At 44.8% G+C, this 20,664-nt stretch overlaps 1 protein-coding gene across 2 annotated transcripts in view; it reads right to left on the minus strand.

The window, feature by feature from the left end:
* MAPKAP1 (MAPK associated protein 1) overlaps nucleotides 1-20,664 on the minus strand; it is a 79,464-nt gene that overhangs the window by 33,791 nt on the left and 25,009 nt on the right. For both annotated transcript variants that reach the window (XM_033077755.1, XM_033077754.1), the window contains exons 5-7: nucleotides 12,329-12,501; nucleotides 8,562-8,738; nucleotides 1,147-1,256 (exon numbers count right to left, since the gene is read on the minus strand). In XM_033077755.1, coding sequence (XP_032933646.1) covers nucleotides 1,147-1,256; nucleotides 8,562-8,738; nucleotides 12,329-12,501 — 460 coding nt within the window. The remainder of the gene's footprint in view (nucleotides 1-1,146; nucleotides 1,257-8,561; nucleotides 8,739-12,328; nucleotides 12,502-20,664) is intronic.

A 20,664-nucleotide genomic window follows, 5' to 3' on the forward strand; every position in this document is an offset into this window, starting at 1 on the left:
CCGCTGGCACATCTGGCCGGAGGCTGAGCGATGGCTCCTGGCCACCCTCCAAATTGCTGCAGCCTGCCGGGGCTCCTCTCCACCCCCAGCACTGCTCCTCTCCACACAGCCCCCCCCCCGCTTTTTTTTTTTTTTTTTTTTTTACGAGAATCAGATTTTCATTGCTCCATTCAATTGCTCTTCTCTGCCATTTTTTACAGCTCTTATCGTTCCCTTGGAATATGGCCTTGAGACAGCTCATCCGTGTCCTTCACTGTGTTATCTCTTCTAACTTTTATTAAAACTTCAGCTCTCATCTGAAGATAGCTAATTAAATCCGTGACAGATTATACACGCATTTAAAAACTGCACTGAACTACTTTTTCTAAGGAGAACAGGGTTTATTTTCTTTTCCCATAGTTAAAACTGAGGGTGTATAAGGAGGTTTCATTCATTTACAAAGACAAGATCCTTATCTTTCCCACTATATAGATGGGTTTATATTAAAGTTCCTTTGTTGCGTGACAAGACTCGGTGCAATTTCTCTCAGTAATTATTTCTTGTTGCTGGAAAGATCTCTCAGCCTTATACTTCTGAAATATATACACTAACCTATATGTGAATGCACATCTACCCCCCAGAAAAACATTGTTTAAAATAGAAATACAAGCACTGTACATTTTCCCTTTTCAAGTGTTCATATGCCTTAACTATAACACCACTATTTTGATAACATTGCATAAAGTAAATTTTTTTTTTCACTACAAGTAACAATGAATCCTTGAAATTATTTAAAATCGTGCTAAGCATAATTTTCTTACATAAATTAAAAGTATATATACAAACTCTATCGTGGGCTGGACTTGCTGTACTTCTACCCATCATCCCAAATTACCATGAACTGGTCTTGAATGCAAATGGCTTTGTTATCATAAATAAATATTTGCAGGAATGGATATACTGCTCTGCAGCAAACATTATGCAGCTCCTGCACTGCCAGCTTTGTGCCAGCACGGAGAGCACAGACCTGTGCACAGAACTGCTGTGAGTGGGGCTGGGACACAACCCCCCCAAACCTGAGCAAGGTTCACAACAGTTACAAAGGGACAGCAAATATACTGATGGAGAAAACACCCTGCCCTCTAGAAAATACAATAAATAACCCACCTGAGCCTCTCTGTGATCCCTTCCTTCTCTTTAAGGCCTTTTGTAAGATATCCTTCATGGTGACCTTCATACTGTCCACCTGAATAAGTGAGAATCCATGAGCAGCATTTCTGCAAGACAGATGCACATGCAGTTTTACAAAACAATCATCACTGGCAGCTCCCCGCAGCCCTCGTTAGCTTCAAGCAAAGCACTCGTTAGGCACACGGTTAACGAACTTGGGCTGGAAAGGGAAGTTAAAAGGAGGAATCAAGCAAACTGCCTTAGCAAGGCACGGACAAAACCAGCCAAAACCGACTGAGATTCAAGGCAAGGGGTGTAAGGATTCTCCTAATTTATTGTTATTTTTGATCACTCGGTGTTCAGCATTAGAAGGGAAAAATGAGCCAAGGTACCTGGGGGCTCCTCATCTCCTCAGCTCGTGTCTGTGGGGTGTTTTACAGCACACAGCAAGGAAGCAGCTTGCAGTGGCATTTCCACCCATGTCCCACACATACCAAACCACCAGGGACAAGTGCAGAACAGCCCCCAGTGACAGCAGCACTATCAAGGCATTATTGCAATGCATCGTTTCCAATAACAGGGTTTCTTTGGACATGTTTTTGTGAACACAACGGCACAAAATCTCCCAGAGAGATCCAAGGCAGGGGATCCTTGTCCTGGCCATCACCCATGGGAGAGGCCACATGGGGAAGGACTGCAAAGAGCATGGGGACAGCTGAGGGGGACACTGCTGCCACACAGCCCGAGGGGCACCCCTGGGGGGAGCAGAGAAATGACAATAGAAGAGACTGTGAATGAGCAGATCAGTAAATTGTGCCCCTCAGCCCTCGCAGTCAGTCTCGGCTGGTGTCAGTAGATGTCACTGCAGACAGTTCCAGGGAAATCCGAGAGCTGAGGGCTCCCACCGGAGAGATTGCTCTGCATGGAAAAAACTGGTTTGCAAAGCTATTTGGGCAGGAGGAGGAGCCTTGTATCTGGCAACCAGGAATTTTAATCAGGGACTACAGCTCTATGTGAGCATCACAGCTGGAATATTTTTAAAAGCAACTGGCAGGCGAAAGCAATCCAAGCACCACGAGTACATCCTGAAAAACAAACCCATATTACATGTCACTTTGAAACACAAATGCTGGGATTAGAGGTTGGAGCTCAGGTCAGGTCAGATGGGGCATGCCCAGCCAGGACCCAGCTGTGACCCAGCCAGGACAGAGCCCTGCCACTCACTGCTGTGCCCAGGGCAGTGCCCACAGCGTGCCATGGGGGCCAGGAACCCCCTGTCCTGCAGGCCACTCGTGCTCCTGGACCAGCAGCCAAGCCTGGCTCAGGACATGTCCCCCCTCGCTGGTGTGAGATGTGTTTCCCTCTCGGTTGTGCGTTGGTCTCATCTGAATTTCATTTTCAATTCCCTTTGTTCCTGGCAAAATGAAACTGCCTAAAAGCCCCAAATTTATGTTCTCCAGACCATTTATTATTTATAACTCTATCTTACTCGTCTTCAAACCAAATAATCCCAGCCTTTTCATGCATCTGCCTTTCGCTGTTTCTGCCGCGTGCTCAGCGCAGCAGGAGCAGAGCTGAGGGAGGGAGTGCCACCACTCTGCAGGTGACACTGCTGTCCTGGGGACAGCCCCCGGGCTCAGAGGCTCTGGCTAAAGCCTGCAACGAGCAGATCTTCCCAAGCACTTCAGTGAGGAGCAAATTTCCCCTGAAGTTGCTGTGGAGCCCCATCACCTGCACAGGCACCCACAACCCCTGTGCCCAGCAGTGCCCTGCCAACCCCTGGCTTCCCAAAAGCCTCACAGCTTCAGTCCCAGCTGAGCTGCTGAGCAAGATCCAGTGGATTCTTTAAAGGAAAAACCTATTCTACAGTTACAATCACAAAAGGAAACTACATTTGTGCTTTTATTCAAACAACACAAGGTTTCTCGTTGAAGTGCTACATGAAAAGCCCTCCATGCAGGACCAGGCCACCACACCACCTGGTGCCTCCAGGTAACTCATACAATGCTCTGCAATACCTACAGGAATTTTCCAGAAAACGCCAACCAAAATATAGGGAAATAAATTCAAACACTCCAGGAAAACAAGAATCGCAAAGGCAACAGAAGTCTTCCAAAGCCCGCCATGGCCCAAACAACCAGAGTCACAATTGTCCCCTTTGTACAAAACACTTTTCTACATTTTTAACCCCAAAAAGAGCAGGACCTGCAGTGCCATCCCACTGGGCACAGAGTGGGCATCAGTGGATGGCCCAGTTCGGGCTGCTCACGCCCGTGGGTGAGGAATGTCCCAGGAACATCCCAGGAAGGGAAGGTTCTGTCCCAGGAAGGGAAGGTTCTGTCCCAGCTCACACACCGTGGGTTAGGAGTGTCCCAGGAAGGGAAAGTTCTGTCCCAGCTCACACACCATGGGTCAGGAATGTCCCAGGAACATCCCAAGAAGGGAAGGTTCTGTCCCAGGAAGGGAAGGTTCTGTCCCAGGAATGGAAGGTTCTGTCCCAGCTCACACACCATGGGTCAGGAACGTCCCAGGAACATCCCAGGAAGGGAAGGTTCTGTCCCAGGAAGGGAAGGTTGTGTCCCAGGAATGGAAGGTTCTGTTCCAGCTCACACACCATGGATCAGGAACGTCCCAGGAACGTCCCAGGAAGGGAAGGTTGTGTCCCAGGAAGGGAAGGTTCTGTCCCAGTTCACACACCATGGGTCAGGAACATCCCAAAAACAGAAGGTTCTGTCCCAGCTGCTGAGCTGGAGCTGCTGAGGGCCCAGCGCTGCCCGGGCCGACCCCCTCAGCAGCAGCTGCCCTGAGAACCGTCAGACTGATTTCCTGACACTCCATTGCTAACCCTGCCCGAGCCATGGCCATGCTTTGCCTCAGAAGCTGGATCTCATCCCAGAGCAATCTTTAAAAGTTTATTTTACTGATCAAAGCAAAACAAGGAGGGCTGTGTGTTTGGCTATATTTAGTGTGCGAGCCGTGAGTGAGTGCCTGGCAGCGCGGCGAGGGCCGAGCTTTGGTGAACTCCTGGCTGTTTGCTCTGGAGCACAGCCAGAGGGGTGAGCCCATCCTGCCTCCCCTCTCACAGGCACCCCAGAATAACATCTCAGCACCCACACGTCCGAGCCGGGGTGGATTTAAGCCCAGACCAAAGAGCTGCTGCGGCCGTCCTGGGTCAGGCCGGCGAGGCAGAGCAGGGCTGCTGAGCCCCAGGAGAAGCCTTGAGGGATCACAGCTCAGCTGGGCTGGGAGGTGACCTCTGGATATGGCCCCAGCCACAGAAGGGACACGGGAACGTGTCCAGGTGGGTTTGGGATGTCCCAGAGAGGGACTCCAGCCCTCCCTGGGCAGCTGCTCCAGGGCTCTGCCCCTCCATGGAAAGAAGCTCTTCCCCACGTTGAGCTGGAACTTCTTGTGGTTTAGTTCAAGGCCATTGCTCCTTGTGCTGTCATGGGATGTCCTGGAGCTGTGCTGGATCCTCTGGAGCACTAACCCACCACAGCCCAGCCTGGTGTGACCACAGCACAGGAGACACGGCCACCTCACCTGCAGTGCCCACGGCCATGGGCTGTCCCCACCTCAACTGCAACCACAAACAATCTGTTCTACCTCACTCTGCTAAGGTGTCATACCTTCATTTTAAGTCAACACACTGAAAATAGGACACAAGCAGATGCTGGTCAATCAATTAAAACCGCTGCTGGCAAATTGGAAGCCAAAGAAATTCCTTAGCTTGTATTTTCTGTCATTTTGCAAAAACATACCTGGGTGACAAGGTTAAATCAAGCAAAGGAAATCCCTGGCACTTATCATCCACAGGCATTACTGATAAATTGTGCAGTGGAGGAATAAAGGATTACCTTCTGTATTTTTTCATTACACTTTTCTTTTGTTACAGAATACATAAATCCATTGTGGCACAATGTAATATGTATCATCGTGCTACACCTGTGGACGTTTCATAACGGCTGCCATGTCTGTGCAGTCAGGAATGATAAGTGAACCACCCGTGAATGTTAATGATAGTGATCATTCTGCAGTAACTTGGCTTTCCATCTTCTTTTACAGCCTCTGCCGGAGCCAGGGTGGCAAGGTTCAGCAGAGGGAAAGGGAAAGGGAAAGAACAGCACAGGCAGAGCTGCACTGGGCTCTCCTCGTGGTGCTGAGGCAGGGTCCCCTCTGCTGCCACAAAACCAACCCACACTGGAAAGGCAAAAGGTTTCTGCTCTGAATGAGAACTTTTTGAAAAGCTCCTTTCCAATCTGGAGCAATTTTTGAAATTTTTAGATTTTTTTTTTCTTAACACACAAGCGTAATTTATTTTCCAGAAGTGGAATTTATAGCACTCAGAGCTCACTGCACAACCAGCTGGCAGGGCTGGAAGTGCCTGGGAGTGACTAATAGTGATTTCCACTTGATCAGCACAGAGTTAAGACTCAAAATCCCAGCTGATGCAATGGACTAACCTTAAGCTGGGTGATTTTTAAGACAAAGTACACAGTGATAGGAACCAGACTAACTAATACCAGCCACAATTTTTATTCTGAGCCTAAGTGACCTGCCTTTGCACATCTCAGGTTGGCCTTGCACAGCTCTGGGCACTATTGAGTTTAACTGGCTGCATTTTGACACCTTAGACCTCTATCAAGTTTTCTGATGCCTCCTACCCCTCCCTCTCCACTATCCTGGGAACCACATTCTTAATTTTGCATCCACATTAACTGCCTTAAATTTTATATGAATATTCTAAAATGTACTTTGCAGATTTCCCACCCCATGTACAGGAACAGGCCTTTTGGGGAGTGCTGCTGGAGTCCAGCAAAAAACACATTTCAGGGCTTTGAACTGAATCTGAAAATGCACAATGCAAGTCTTGTATTTTAAAAGGGTTTCCAATCTTAAACTAGTGGGTATGGTAGAGGTGCTGCTTTGAAAATTTGTATATAATAGTCAAAGCAATTTAAGTACAATATCAAAACAGAAAAAAAAGTGCTACAGAGCAGAGGAACTGGATGCCAAATTTCCTCTGTGTGCCAACTGGCAGCTGAGCTACATCTCCTCGAAACACCATTAGATCGAGTGTGTCAAGTTCCAGGAATAAAATTTCCAAGGGAAAAAGCCCTAATGATGGTACAGATTTATTTTAAGCCTTTCAGGTATGACCTCACCACCCCCAGAATTCTGAATTTCCATGGTTGTGGTGCTTTGTTTGCCTCTTCCTGACAAACCCCCTGGCCAGGAGAGCGGGGCTGTGTGCGAGCCGTGCCTGATGTTGGACAAAGCTCTGCTTTCCACAGCAGCCACCTTCCAAAAACACAACTCGCTAGACTAATGGGCAGAGAGCAGCCAGAATGACTGCCCTCCGTCTTCTCCTTGTGTAACTTTGCCAGAGTCCTTGGAACTTGCCAAATTCGGTCATGCCTGCTTAGCTTGCTCGACTGATTGTGCCAGAAAAGAAAATAAGACACAGATGTATTTGAGCTCTTAGAGATGCCAGTAAGAGCGACAGCTAATGGCTTCATTTCGACCCTCCCCTACCAGCTGGGCACAGGTGGGGGGATAATGAGGTCCCTCTCCCTAATCAAACTCAATTATTTACTACTCTGTACAGCCACAAAGACATCCACATCCAGCTCGGAATATAAACTGCGCTGCAGGCTATTCCAGCCACCACCTCTGGGTATTTATAACTAACTCGAGTGGCTCGGAGTTTGCCTTGGCAGGAGTTGAAGTGTATAAAGTTCTGCAAACTGTTTCTGCTCAAACATGTCCTGCTGGAAGGGGGTCCCTGGCGGGGTTCCTGCACGGCATCCGGCACGGGGGCTGCACATGGACACGGCTCCAGCACCGGGCTGCTCACAGACACCAACATTTCTCAACAGTGATTCAATATTAATAAACATTACAAGTCACAAGGCTGACATGGCAGCAGCTGAAATACTTCAGCACGAGGAGGGAAAAAAAAAAAAAAGATGCAAAATCTCAAACCACAATTACATGCACCGGTAGGATGACAGGGGAGGAAGAAGACAGAATTTACAACAAATCCCTACTAAAATAAGATAGCACACACATTTAAACTTACAGAGGTAACAACCTTTTGATCAAATGATGATCAAGTAATTCTTTATCCTAGGGGACACATTTAAAAATTCTAATTTAAACCTAACTATTTACACAGCAATCACAAGCCATTTAAAATTAAAATGTGGACACTGGACCCACCAAACCAATCCTTTCAGAAGAGCACTGGTTATGATGCAGCCATCCTATCTCTCCTAAGAGCAGCTTCCAAGCTAGAAGGGAGCTCCTCACATCAGCACCAGTGATGGTGACTGCACTGAAAACTGACCCCAGCCCATGCACCCAGTGCAGCAATGGGAAAGGCACTTAGTCCTGGTGAGAAATCAACAATTTGAAGTTGTCTATTGACAGTGACCTCCCCTTCCTTGCACAGCCTCAGTGCAGCACAGCCCAGCAGCTCAGCCTTGAATAACTCACTTGTGAACACTGGGGCCAGAATATTTTATTTCCCAGTGCCCTAATGCAGTGGAACAAAGTGAATGTGGCCTTTGGGAATACACGTGGGATTTCTGACAATGGCTTTCTGTAGGATGCTTTGGAACGTCGCTAAGAAACACAGTACACAATAAAAAATATAAAAACTAATTAAATAAGCCAGATTTTTAAAAAATGTCTGATTATTCAGAACTAGAAGCAGCTGTAGTGTTAAGAAATGTAAGTAATGTCCAATAACCAGGAAAACCCTATTAGCATTTTCATTTCAAGAGCTCCAAACATGAAATATTTTTCCCAAGTAAGAAGTGGCTTATGCTCCTGGCATTTTGTTCTAGTAATTAAGGCCTTCTGATGGCTTAAGAGATTTTTCATTCGCCAGTAAAGAAAAATAAAAGTGATCAAGCACAGTATATATATCCCTACTTCACTGACAAGGACATAGCAAATTCTTCTTGATCTACAAGTCAGACAGCTCAGGTCCCAGGGGTGGGTGGGATGCCCCTCACCAAAATTCTTCTGGACTTGGGAGGGGAATGTCCAGCCCTGTTCCAACTGGTGTGCCTGGCTACTGCTCACTTCTCTTCTGAACCACAGCACTGTGACTAAGCCACACTGCAACTATTAGTCCAGAAAATCCCTTGTCTATAATCCACTGCAGAGCACCACCAGCACGTGTTCTTGTGCATTTTGACGCAGAGGGGTGAAGGGGGCAGAGGAGGAGGAGGAAGGCAGGAAGAGGAGGAAGGCAGGAGGAGGTGGAAGGCAGGAGGAGGAGGAGGAGGAGGAAGGCAGGAGGAGGAGGAAGGCAGGAGGAGGAGGAAGGCAAGAGGAGGAGGAGGAGGAAGGCAGGAGGAGGAGGAAGGCAGGAGGGCTGCCCCAGGCCAGGCTGCACTCACATGCGCACGAAGAGCGACTGCTTGGCTGCCAGCCCTGGGGACGAGTACTTCTCCACCAGGGCCAGGGTGCTGAAGCCAAACTTGTGGATGGGCTCGTTGGAGTCCAGCGGGGGGAAGTCGGTGTCAACCTCGCCGTCGTCCTCGGCGATGTGCAGGCAGTAGGCATTGACATTGTCACTGCAACAGAGAGCACTGTGGTCAGCACAGCCACACAGAGAGCACTGCGGTCAGCACAGCCACGGGGACACAGCCCTGCCACACGGCCACTGCACAGGGGACACTCTGCAAACCACTGTGACACCACACAACCGTGTCCCCAAGGTCACAGCCTACCCCTGTGGTGACAGAAACACCCCAAACCTCAGAGCAAAGCACTCCTTGCTCTGCAAGCAAAACCTGACAACGATTAAAAGACACTAAAATCTATAAAAGTTTCGTGATTTCATAAAGCAGGAAGCAATATTTCTCCATTTGTGAATTTTTTTTTTTATTTATATGATGACTACACTTCAGAGCTAAAGGCAAACAAGTGGTGTCTGTGATTTTTCACAGGTCAAACAACTGTGAACGTTTAGTGACTGGAAAAGCAGAGAGTGTTCTTGGGCAGGTAAGCAGGGTAATGAACCATGGGAAAAGTAAAACATCTCTCCAACACAGTAGCAATGATTAGCAGAAAACTTACCTTGACTAAATACCTAAGTTCAGCCACTAAAACCAGTTACAAATTAATAAACAACAACAAGCAGAATTAACACAGAAAGTTGAAACAGAGACAATGTGAAAGAAATCACGAGCTGAGCCTCTTTCTTTCCACAGATGAAAGCCCAGAGGGAAACAACCATTTATAGCTACCAAACAGGTATTAATCATAATTTCCTAACACTGAAATCTGTTTCAACTGTTACTTCAGTTTAAATTATTGACCTGAAAATAAGTATTCTTTCTGACTGTAAACCTGCCAGCACTCAGGCCGTTCCCCAGCCATGCAGTAAAGCTGGAGGTGCACGTGGCAGCGTGTTTCTAAACTCTGCAGTTTAAATTTGGAGTTTTAATTGCATGATTGATGCTTAAATTAATTAATTGTAAAGTGTATGCTAATTGTTTAATTGGTCGCTTGATCTATATAGATCATTTTTTGAATTAAATGAGTTGATTTACAAAGTTTATTGATTGGATGTGACAATGAATTATTTCACTGACTACCTGATTTGCAATTTTCTCAATTAATTCACAAACCTTTGGTTGCAACTGTGCTTTATTGAGAGTGCTTAGTCCAGGTGATCTATAGGCATCTTGTCATGACTAAGACATTTATTATAGAAAACAGGGAATAATGATGCATTGCTGTTAATGTAAGCTGCAAATTTGCTAACCAAAACGTAATTCAGCAACATTCACCACTCTGAATTTTGAAAATTCTGCAAATACTAGTAAAGCAACTTTCTGGCCTTGAACCCTTCCGGGGTGGGGCAGCCACAGCTTCTGTGGCACCCTCACAGCCAAGAGTTCCATCCCAAAAGGGGTTACAAATGTCTTCAGTCATGGACTGGGCTCCTGAACACTAACACAGATTTAGTCACCATGTGTTAAAAAAAAAAAAAAAGTCCAGTGAGTAAAACTGTTCTGCACTTTGAACCTCCAGCAGGCTGAGTGAGATTGAAGTTGGGAACTCACAAGTTCAGCACAAAAACTGAGAGATGTAACAGCATTCCTCACTTCTAAAAATAGCAAATGTATTTGAATTGTGCATCTCACTATTAATTTCTTCCTAGAAAGGGATTTTGTTTATTTTTTTGCAGGTGGAATCATTCCAACACATCTGTCAGGGGCTGGCAAGCAAATGGTCTGCTGGGTTACAACCCAAGCTGATGTGCAAGAGGCCAGGGACAGGGCTGCTAACACTGCCAGTGCTTCCTCAAACCAAGAGACTGAATAGAGACAAACACAATACAATTGTCATAAAAAAGGCAGCCTAATTGAATACAGAATGTTCTCAAAGCTGTCAAGTAGTACTCATTCACTTCAGACTCTTACACCTATCTTTTAGGAAAATGAATTAGGCAGTAATATATTCTTTTCCTAAAGACAGAAGGGGTTGTTTCTCCTAATTATAAAGTCTAAAACCTCCTCATTATTCTCCCAGTGTCACTAGCAGGTATAGTTGTCACTCTGCATGCCTTGTATACCCATCTGAGGCATTCTATAGATGTATTTTAGTGCAGTGCCACCATGATCCCCATTTTGTCTTTTTACTCTCTCACCTGACTGAATCAGGATCAAATGGCCAGTGAAGAATGGGGACCCTGCACAACCTCCTTCCTTACTTGGAAATATGAGAATCAGTTTACACTTAAATCAGTCCTTGTTCCAGGACTGGCAGTCAGCAACGTTAAAAAAAGAAATAATTAAGAACCTACAAGAAAACAAACTTCCTGGAAACTCGAGGCTCTGCCCTTAGTCTGAGCCTTTGTTCCCAGAGTCTCAGTTGTGTCAACACGTGCTCTTGGGAACTCACGCCTCCATTATTTATTTTATTGCTTCTGCCCTGAGATTTGATTACACTGGACAGCCTCCTTGCTCATGAGCACTTTTTGACACATCACAACATCTTATCCTTCAAGGCAGACAGTGAAATTCATTTCTTCCCACTGCTGCCTTTTGCTGTGGGCAGTGATGGCTCATGGAACACTGCTCCATTGGAGCTCTGCTGTGCTCCTGGAAAACGTGTGTGTGCCCAAAGACTGACATCAGTGGTGTCTTGCTCATTAAAAAATAACCTAATCATGCACCAAGGACACTTCTCTGAACTTGTGATATAATGAACAGAAATTAATAACAGCAAATGAAATAGCACCATCTGCAAATAATTTTGTATTTCTTCTCCAGAACAAGAAAGGACAAATCAAACCCAAGTGTTTAACCTCAGAAAGAACATCCATGGAACTGTTTTCAGGAGGGGCTGATTTCCTGCATGCCCTGTCTGTGGAACAGGAACCAGCAAATCCGAACTTGGGAGCCCAAGTGAGCTCCTGAAAAATGCTGAAAGACTGAGCTGCAAAATTCAGGATGAAAAAAACCCCCATCCCACTCATTCAATATTCCAGGAACAATGAAAAGGTGGAATTTGGCTCATACAGAAAAAAGTCCCACACAAAACTATCAACCTCCTTTGCACCAGGGACATCCCTGCCAGTAATAAACTACAACTGTGTAATAAACCACTTAAAGTGCTTATTTATGTTCTGTGGCCCAGCAAAACCAGAAGTATTTTACACAACTGCTCAAGAACAAAAGCTGCTCAGGTGAGCTGCTCTGAAAAACCTTTTAATGCCAGGAAAAAGGAACAGCTCTTACTGAACACCAGCAGTGCTGCAGCACAGAAAGGGACTCAGAGGAGTTCTGGACTTTATCTGACATCTTGTGATCTCAGTCATTAAGAACACTACCAAAAAATAGATGGGGCATGAAATAACAAATGCCTCTGTGACACCAAAAGAGATGAAGTTTGCATTATTTTTACATGGTTTTGAAATGATGATTCATTTACAGACCCAAGCCTTCCTGTTGATCATTTTCCAGCACACAGCAGTTAATTCAAAGAGAAATGGCTGGAGGTGCAGATGTGCTGCTCAGAGGGAAATTCTGACAAATGTGAAGGCGCTAGGATTGATACATCCAAACCCTGACACAGAAACCCCTTCCAGTATGCAAAAAAGGCTGCAGAGGAGAAATGGAGAGGTGAAGAGGTAGTAAAGAAAGAGCATTACTTCAGCTTGGGTTCCCGTCCCTCACTTGTATATTGCCAGCAGATGAGCCCGATCAGGTCGTGCACCTTGGCGTTGGCGATGGTCACCACGGTCATGGGCTGCAGCTTGTCCTGGCTGCTGTGCAGTGGGAGGTAGACATCGATTTTTTTGGTTGCTGTTGTACCAACATGGCCCTGTTGAGGAAACACGTTTCATCAGAATGTCCACAAAAAGTGTGACAGGGTTTATACAGAACCTGGGTGGATGGAGCTGCTCAGCAGGAAAACAAAATTCTGCTGCTGTGGCTTAACATTGGAAGAAGATTGAACATTCAAATTACAATTATTTCCCTGCTGTTTATCTGCAAAAAGGACATGAAATATCTGGATATGATTTCACAGATTTCCCTAAAGAGCCTGAACTTTGCTGCAGGATCCCATGTTCCTGCAGAATCAAAAAAATCAAATTACCTGTGGGATGGGGAGGAAGAGGGACCCAACAAACCAGCCTAAGACTTCCAAAGTGCACTACCCTTGTTCCTGCATTTCTGCTCTGTCCTGCAGTTCCTGCCCTCTCCCTGAGGAGCCCCCAGGCCCCACTCACCAAGGCTTGGCTTTGGCTTGCCAAGAGAACAAAGCCACTGAAGTGCTCTGTTTGAAGACACCAAGAAGAACCCACTAATACTGGGGTTTATTGGAACTTACTGGATGAAAGGAATGCATTTGGTGCCCTGGAGACTGACAATTAAATAAACCATAAATCACACAGAGAGCTACGAAGTTTGCATTACAGGAAAAGAATGTTTCATCCACTGCAGGTAGCACTGCAGCTTTCACCCAGAAATCTTCTAAACAAACAAAAGACTGCACATCCTCAAAGTAACTCTGTTATCTCCATCTCTCCCCATACTACAAGGGCCTTGAGAAGAGAAAGGGTTTCTTGAATTAATCACTTGGAATTCTAAGTAACAGAATAAAAGGATTCAATGCTATAAATCTATAATGAGAGCATAAAACAGGGAGTTAAATGCCATGTGCTAATTTCAATATATTGTTAAAAACCATTTGATCCTTCAGTGTGATTATAAATTAGAGAAGTAATAGGAATTTAAAGTTATTCATACTGGCATAGCTAAAAGTATTATTAAAATCCATCCCAACATAATAAATTTGTTTTTTAAGAAAGCATTTTTATAGAACAGATACCTCCTCTTCCCATATTTTTAGGGTAAGAAGAAACCAGTTTTTCTCATTTAAAGGAAGGGTTAGATTTGCAACAGAACATGGGACATTCTTTCATTTTGGATAAACCTGAACAAGCTTTGCTTGAGCTCATGTGCCCAGGACCCTCTGAGACACCTCCCATAACCTCACCAAACCACAACAGAGCCACAGCTGCTAAAATACACAGGGTGGGTTTCTTTCTCTCCATCTCTCTTGCTTTTCTACTTCCACAACTTATTTTTAAAGGAAAATAAACTGGTACCAGGTACCAAATGACCTGTCTGTGCCCAGCCTCAGTGCTGGGGACATTGTGGTCCTGGCCAGACACCCCAGAGCTGGGGCTGCCTTGGCAAGAGAAGGAGGAAACAGCAGTTAGCAGGAAATTAATGTGGCTCCTTGGCACGCTAAGTACATGTATCAATCCAAGGAGGCAGAATCCTCAGTAATGCTGGGTCCTGATAGTGGAAAATCCAAGAAAAATGGACAGCCAGATGTGGGAGCCCATGCCAAGTTACAACTGACACAACCAGCACCAAGCCAGGGAAGGACAAAGGAGCCAGGAGCTGGGATAATAACCAGAGAGAGCAGATTATCCATCAGGCACTGCATGAACCCAGGAATTTATAAAATCATAAGGCAAGCCCAGGAATTTATAAAATCAGCCCACTCAGGGAGCTGGGCTCCAGCTGTCCCAGCCCTGCTAGCCTCACTGCTCTCACAGCCCCTGCCCCACACCATCCCTTCCTTGGTGTTTGCTGCTTTTTAACCAAACCTTCCCCAGTTCTTCCCCATCTCTCAATCTCCTCCAGCCTATCTTCTCTATCTTTCTTGTCCAAAGCCCCTCCACTAACAGCAAACCTGTCCTCCTACTCACCAGCACTCATGTGAACACCAAAATGACAGGTGACTTAAACCAGGTACAACTCACACACCCATGAGGATTCCAAGTGAGCAAGGGGAGCAATCCCAACAACAGAGCACTGGGAAACAGCTCAAACTTAGAGCTGTTACACTCAAGATCTTTAAAAAAGTCAGAGAAATAGTTTATTAATTAAAGTTGATGGCCATGAGGTATTAGAGAGGCTGAAACCTGAAGCCAGTTAGATTTTCCAGCAGTAATGAGAACATCCATTGTCCCACTGGGTGTGAAATGTTTGTACAAACCCGTGGGTCAGGGCTGAGACCCATCAGTCCCACCCCAAGGGGGTCTGCAGGAAACCTCCCCTGTGCTCATTGCAAATTGGTGGCATTAGTCCAGAACCACTTTATAAATCCAACCCATCAGGTGCCTGTCTGTGCACAAATCCATACCCTCAGCCCGTCCTGCAGAATTTTAATTGTGCAGGAAGTCCCTGAGAGCTCAATTAGTGAAGTGCTCAGAGCCAGGGGTGAGGGCTGGACGTGGTGGGCACAGGACACAGTGGTCAGTCCGTGCCAGGGCTCAGGACACTGGACAGCACTGGACACAGCAGTGACACTCTGGATCTGCACACCCTGAGTGTCCTCTCCAGGAGGAACCCCCAGAACCAGACCACAGGCATTGCTGGAACCATCATTCCATCCTGCTCCCAACCAACAACTGCATTCCAAGTGGAAATGCTGAGGAAAACGAGAAGATAAAGGACAATTACCGATATTCAAAGAGGCAGCATCAAACTTTATTAATAGATCCTGTATAAAATTCAATGGAAAATCTATTCAGGGCCAGGGGCCTTACCATTTGGAGTTTCCTTAATAGCCTCCAATAAATCTGGGAAGCATAAAGGGGCTGTTAAATTAACATTTTCCTGATCTGTCACCTGTGGCACAGTTAATTTGTCAAAAAATTCTTTTAGCTTGTCACTGGACACTGTATATTCTGACAAATGAAGTCTGGAATAAAATTGACAAAATATCTCGTTAATTTTCTAGGAAATCACAAATCTGATTCCATTAAGTTTTTATTGTTAGAAATGTTATATCCCACCAATCCTTTAAGAAAGTGAGGAGTAACTGGATACACTGAAAATGTACAATAAATCATAGAAAATTTTCCTAGTATTTTTATTGATGGATTCTTTTAAGGCTCCCTGGTGCTCTCACACAGTATGTCAAATTAAAAAAAAAAAAATTAAAATCTATTAGTTCTTCCAACATAAGATGTTTTCCTAAGATTCAAAATCAAATTTTAATCAAAGTCCAGGAGGGAATGCAGCCCTCCCTCCAACACCAGATGATGTGACCCTTCAGGAGGTCACTGAGTGGCCACTGGACACTGGGGCAGTGTCCCATCCCAGCACAGCTGACCCCCAGAAGCTGCTGAAGCACCTGCAGAACGGTGGCAGAGCCAGGTGCACCCTGCCCTTCTCCTGCTTTGCTTCACCACGGCACAAAATTCAAACAAAGTCCATAAACATTTCCAAGAGAGAAGTGATTGATTTCCAACACTGACAATTTACTGCCTCTTCCTGCACAATGGAGTTCTGTGACTAAATGTTATATCACTTTAAGATTAGATGTTCTAATGATATAATGCAAAGATTGTACTGAATCATTATTTAGTGGGAGTCATAAAAACCTCTTAAAATTAATCTTTCATGCACATCTAGCTTACCCAAAGTTAGCATTTAATTAGATGGCCTTGGCACGAATGAGCTTACTACTTTATTTGCTCAATCAGTATATGTCTCTTCAGTAATTATAATTAATTCAAGTCATTGACTCACCTCCCAGCAAACAACACTAAAAAATGGAAACAAATGCTTTTTCCTTCCCAAATGCAAAATGTCTTCTCACTGTTAAACTCAGTTAGATTTTTTTGGTTTGGGTGACAGGGTGTTGAATACACTCTGTGATCCAGCACTCACCTCCACAACATAACTTACTTGCTTACATATTTAATTGACACACGGAAAATACTTGAAGGGGAAAAGTGGAAATACAATAACCCAGCATTTACAACACACAAAAAGTTCTAACAGATCAGAGCACAGATGTTTATGGCAATAAGGGACCACATTTCTCTTTTTTCTTTCCTTGTCCAACCCACCACACTCCTCCCTACCATGGAATGGGGTTTATTTCATCAGGTGGTCACAGCAGCACTGGGGTTTTTCATTGCTTTGGGCACTCTGTTCCTTCTGTTATTCCCAAACCACCCAGCGAGGCCAGGGTGCACCCCCAGCACTCTGCCAGACTGCAGCTTCTCAGTGAAGCCTCAAAGTTGTTCCCTTCTGAGGAGAGGATTCTCCTTTGTATCACCCCAGCTTGTGCTGCAGAGTTAGCAGATCACGATGTAAAACTCCATTAACATCATTAAATACTTAATTTATCTTATTCACACTGTCACTATTCATAAAAATTTAACCCAGTAATTTCCTGTTATCCAAAGCATAACAAAGTATGAATATTTAACTCCAAGGTAAATAACACACTATTATTTTTTATTCTAAATTGTTGACTTCACTTAGCATGCCTGCTCTGCTCGGCACCACGCGATTTGTCAATTAAAGGTCCAGATGTTTCACAGGCTGCAGAGGCAGCAGCAGCTCTGAGCACGGCGTCCTCTGCATGGCAATGATCACTACAACCCCAGCTCCAGGCTGCATCAACATGCTCATGTTTTATTCCAGCCCCCTCCTAATGTACCAGTTAATTATACAACACACAGCTGAGAAACACCACCTCGGAGCTGGACAGTTTCCTTCACCTGAGCACGGCTTCACACGCACCTCAGAACCTGGATTTACATAAACAACCACAGAACCAAGCACCCAAATCACTGCTGCTCTGGCTTGGCATTCACTCCCACAATTAATAAAATTATGTAAGTCCTGAGCAAAGAATAAGACACATAATGCTGGTATCAATTATAGTAACACGCATTCATTTATACAACTCTCTATGAATTAAAATCTGGTTTCCTTGGAGTGCTATCAATATGAATTCTTAATACTGCTATTTTTTCTGACAAATGCTGCATGGAGGGAGGAAGAAGACCCAGGTCCATCCCTGTTACAGCCCAGGCTGTGTTTGTGTCCATCAGGTGTCAGGTTTAGCACTAATGGCCCCGTCCATCCCTCCCCTGCCACACTCCTGTCCGTGTGCCCGAGCCAGCACAGAGGCTGGCATGTCCCAGCAGCTGTGTGGCACCAGCTCAGCCTGCCCCTGCAGCTCTAGAGAGGATAAAAACACACCTTCACAGTGATCCAAGTGCAGCTGCTCCAGCTGCAGCAGAAATCGTTCATTACCCCAAACCGTCCCTGAATTCCTTCTGGTGAGGAACAGCCTCTTTAGAAGAATTATATCTTTTTTACTTAGTAATAAACATTACAATTTAATACTGAGGAATAGAGTTATTCTTTGCAATAACAAAATGCAACCAAAACTTATAATTAAAACTACATCATAAACATTATTTGTGCGTTAAGGAACACGCCACGATCTATTTTAACGAACAGATGCTCTAAAAAAGATAAATGTTTTCAGAAATATTCAATCCTTGAGCAGATCAGCCTCTAATCCTCTGCTCCTGCTGCACAAAGCAGACAGCTCAAGTTCCTCGAGGACATCAGCCAACCTTAGGTGGAACATTTTTAATACATCACCGTGTCACTTTTTAATGTGCCACAATCTATTAACCACATGGCAAACTAACAGGGATTTTTAAAATATGGGTTTTATAGCTTTGTGCCGGTGATTAATTAAATAAATAGCCAGCGTTTCACAAATCATGGCTCTAATTAGAGTGAGGCAGGCAGAGTGCATTCCCTGGCACTGGTGCCAGCTGAAGCTGCAGAAGGGCAGCGCCCGCCCGGGCTGGCAGCGCCGCCGGCCCCAGGTGCTGCTCTCAGCTGGAACGGGCTCCAGCTGCCTCCACAGCAGCTCTGTGCCATCCTCCTCCTCCTCCTCCTCCTGCAGGAAACACCCAGGTAACAAAGGGAACGCAGCCGTTTGACCTGAAGTAGCAAAGTTGTGCTGCAGAAAATGAACAAATATTAAAGGCACATGCTGGAAAAAATGCACTCGCTAAATGATGCATTTTCTGTCAAAACATTTCAAAGTTGAAGCTACAACTAATTACATGCAGTCCATTCAAAGAAGCCAAGCAAGGCTTATCATTAAAATGACTCAATTATTCTTAAAAGAAAGAGAAAATCATCTGTAAAACCTGCCTGCAATCTCATCAGTTTTACTGTACCTACCTCGATACATCATTTCCCCCAGAGCTCAAATTAAACTCTTAACAGTTAATATGCTCAAGTTTTACTATAGGTTTTTCTCCAAATTATTATTAACTGGAATTTCCTACCTAGGAAGGGTTTTATATGGAAATTTGTTCTGCAGTGTTTAGTGACACTATCACAACAGCTTTTTGCCCCTCAATTTAAAAACCATCAGAGAGACAGAATGTGATGGGGAGTCAGGCAGCTCATGGGATTTGATTTCCTCCAACAGCCAATTTCTTTCTCAGCATCAGTCCCCAAACTACCCCTTGAAGCCAAATTTCCTTGCACTCAGGAAGAAATTTGCACTCTTGGACCGGAGTGTCACAGAGTACCCACCCTGCGGTGCCAGGGCAGCATTGACAGGGAGTCCAGGACTGATAAATAATAAATAATAAATAAATAATAAATACTGAGTGTCCCACTGACCCTCCCTCCCCAGTGCAGTAGGCACACCAGTGCATCCAGCACCCAGGGAGGGCTCTCCCCTCCACCACCTCAGCACCATGTGGCACTCAGGGCACCTCCAAAAGCAACATTAAAGACTTTAACCTCGGCAGCTTCTGCTCTTAAAATATGTGAGAATGCCCTGATGGGCTGTTCAAGCAACTTTGATGCAGGACACTTTCTGACACGAAGCGTTTTGGACATTTTTTCCCCCGGGATTTAGGTCCAAAGCAGCCTGAATTTGCTAAATTCATAAATTCAATCTCCACAAAGACCTGAGAAACTGCTCTTATTGGTAAATCAAGCAAACTCTGCTAGTATTAAGAAGACAGTGAGAATTTTCTCCCTCTTTGGTTCAGATAGGGAAACAAAAGAATTTACATGCAAAAAACCTGATCATTATATTGCCTTTACAAATTCTGAGTGGGAAATACTGAATAATTTTTAAAAAAATAAGTCTAAATTTATACTGGAATCAAGAATAAACCAATTACCACTTCACTTACATTTAATGTTTAGCTACAAAACAAGAACTCTTTGATTAGTGATTTCATGGTGCTTAAACAAACCCATAAGTGAGTCCTTTCTCCATAATTACCATCAATGCTTTAAAATGATTTTTCAACTATTAGGGTCAAAGCAAAGGCATAGTCTAAAGGACAGTCCTATGAGAAATTAAAAACCCCAACTTTCTGTCCCTCAGAAATGTTCCTTCCAACAATCATGTTTGTTAAATGGACACGTCCAACTCTTCTGCAAACAGCAGCCATTAGAAACGTGCTAATAAAACATTTCCATATTTCTTTGGCTGTTAAGAACCTCAACTTGTGAATACGTTTTTTTATTTGATTTGATCTGTAATTAAGGGAAAGATAATGACACTACTAAATTGCTAAAAATCAATTAGATAGAATAAAACGCAATATGATTCAGCCAAAAGATTAACAAGTGCATTATAAAAACTCTTTAAAATTCTTTAGTTCTAATTAAGCTGCTTTAAATGGCCATGGCCTAAAAAACGCTTTTAATTTCAAGGCATCACCAATTCTGCTGCATGTTTCCCTGTGCTGGCTGCTTGCTTTCCTTCTCCTTTTTTTATTAAAGGAAGATTTAAAGCAGTGGCAGCTTGGGAGGAGCTGCTGTCCCAGTCCAGCTCCTGCAGGGCTCTGGGCAGGGTCACCCCTCCAGCAGCTCCTCTGAGTGCAGGGGCTTTATTTCACAGCACAAATATCACAGCAGAACTTCCACCTCTGCCACAGAACCAGTTTATGGAGCCTCCAAAATTCCCAAACCCACCTGGCCCTGTGCCCCTGCTCTGGGTGAGTGATCTCCAGGGCTCCCCTCCCAACAATTCTGGATTTTGTGGTTCTGGCAGGGTCAGGACAGGTTCCTCCAGCAGCAAAGCCACATCCACACACAGCACAAACAATATTTGTGCCCAGTTTAGCACTACCCCACCTCAGATTTTAAATCAACCAACACA

This window comes from Catharus ustulatus, chromosome 21, assembly GCF_009819885.2.
Source record: "Catharus ustulatus isolate bCatUst1 chromosome 21, bCatUst1.pri.v2, whole genome shotgun sequence".
NCBI lineage: Eukaryota > Metazoa > Chordata > Aves > Passeriformes > Turdidae > Catharus > Catharus ustulatus.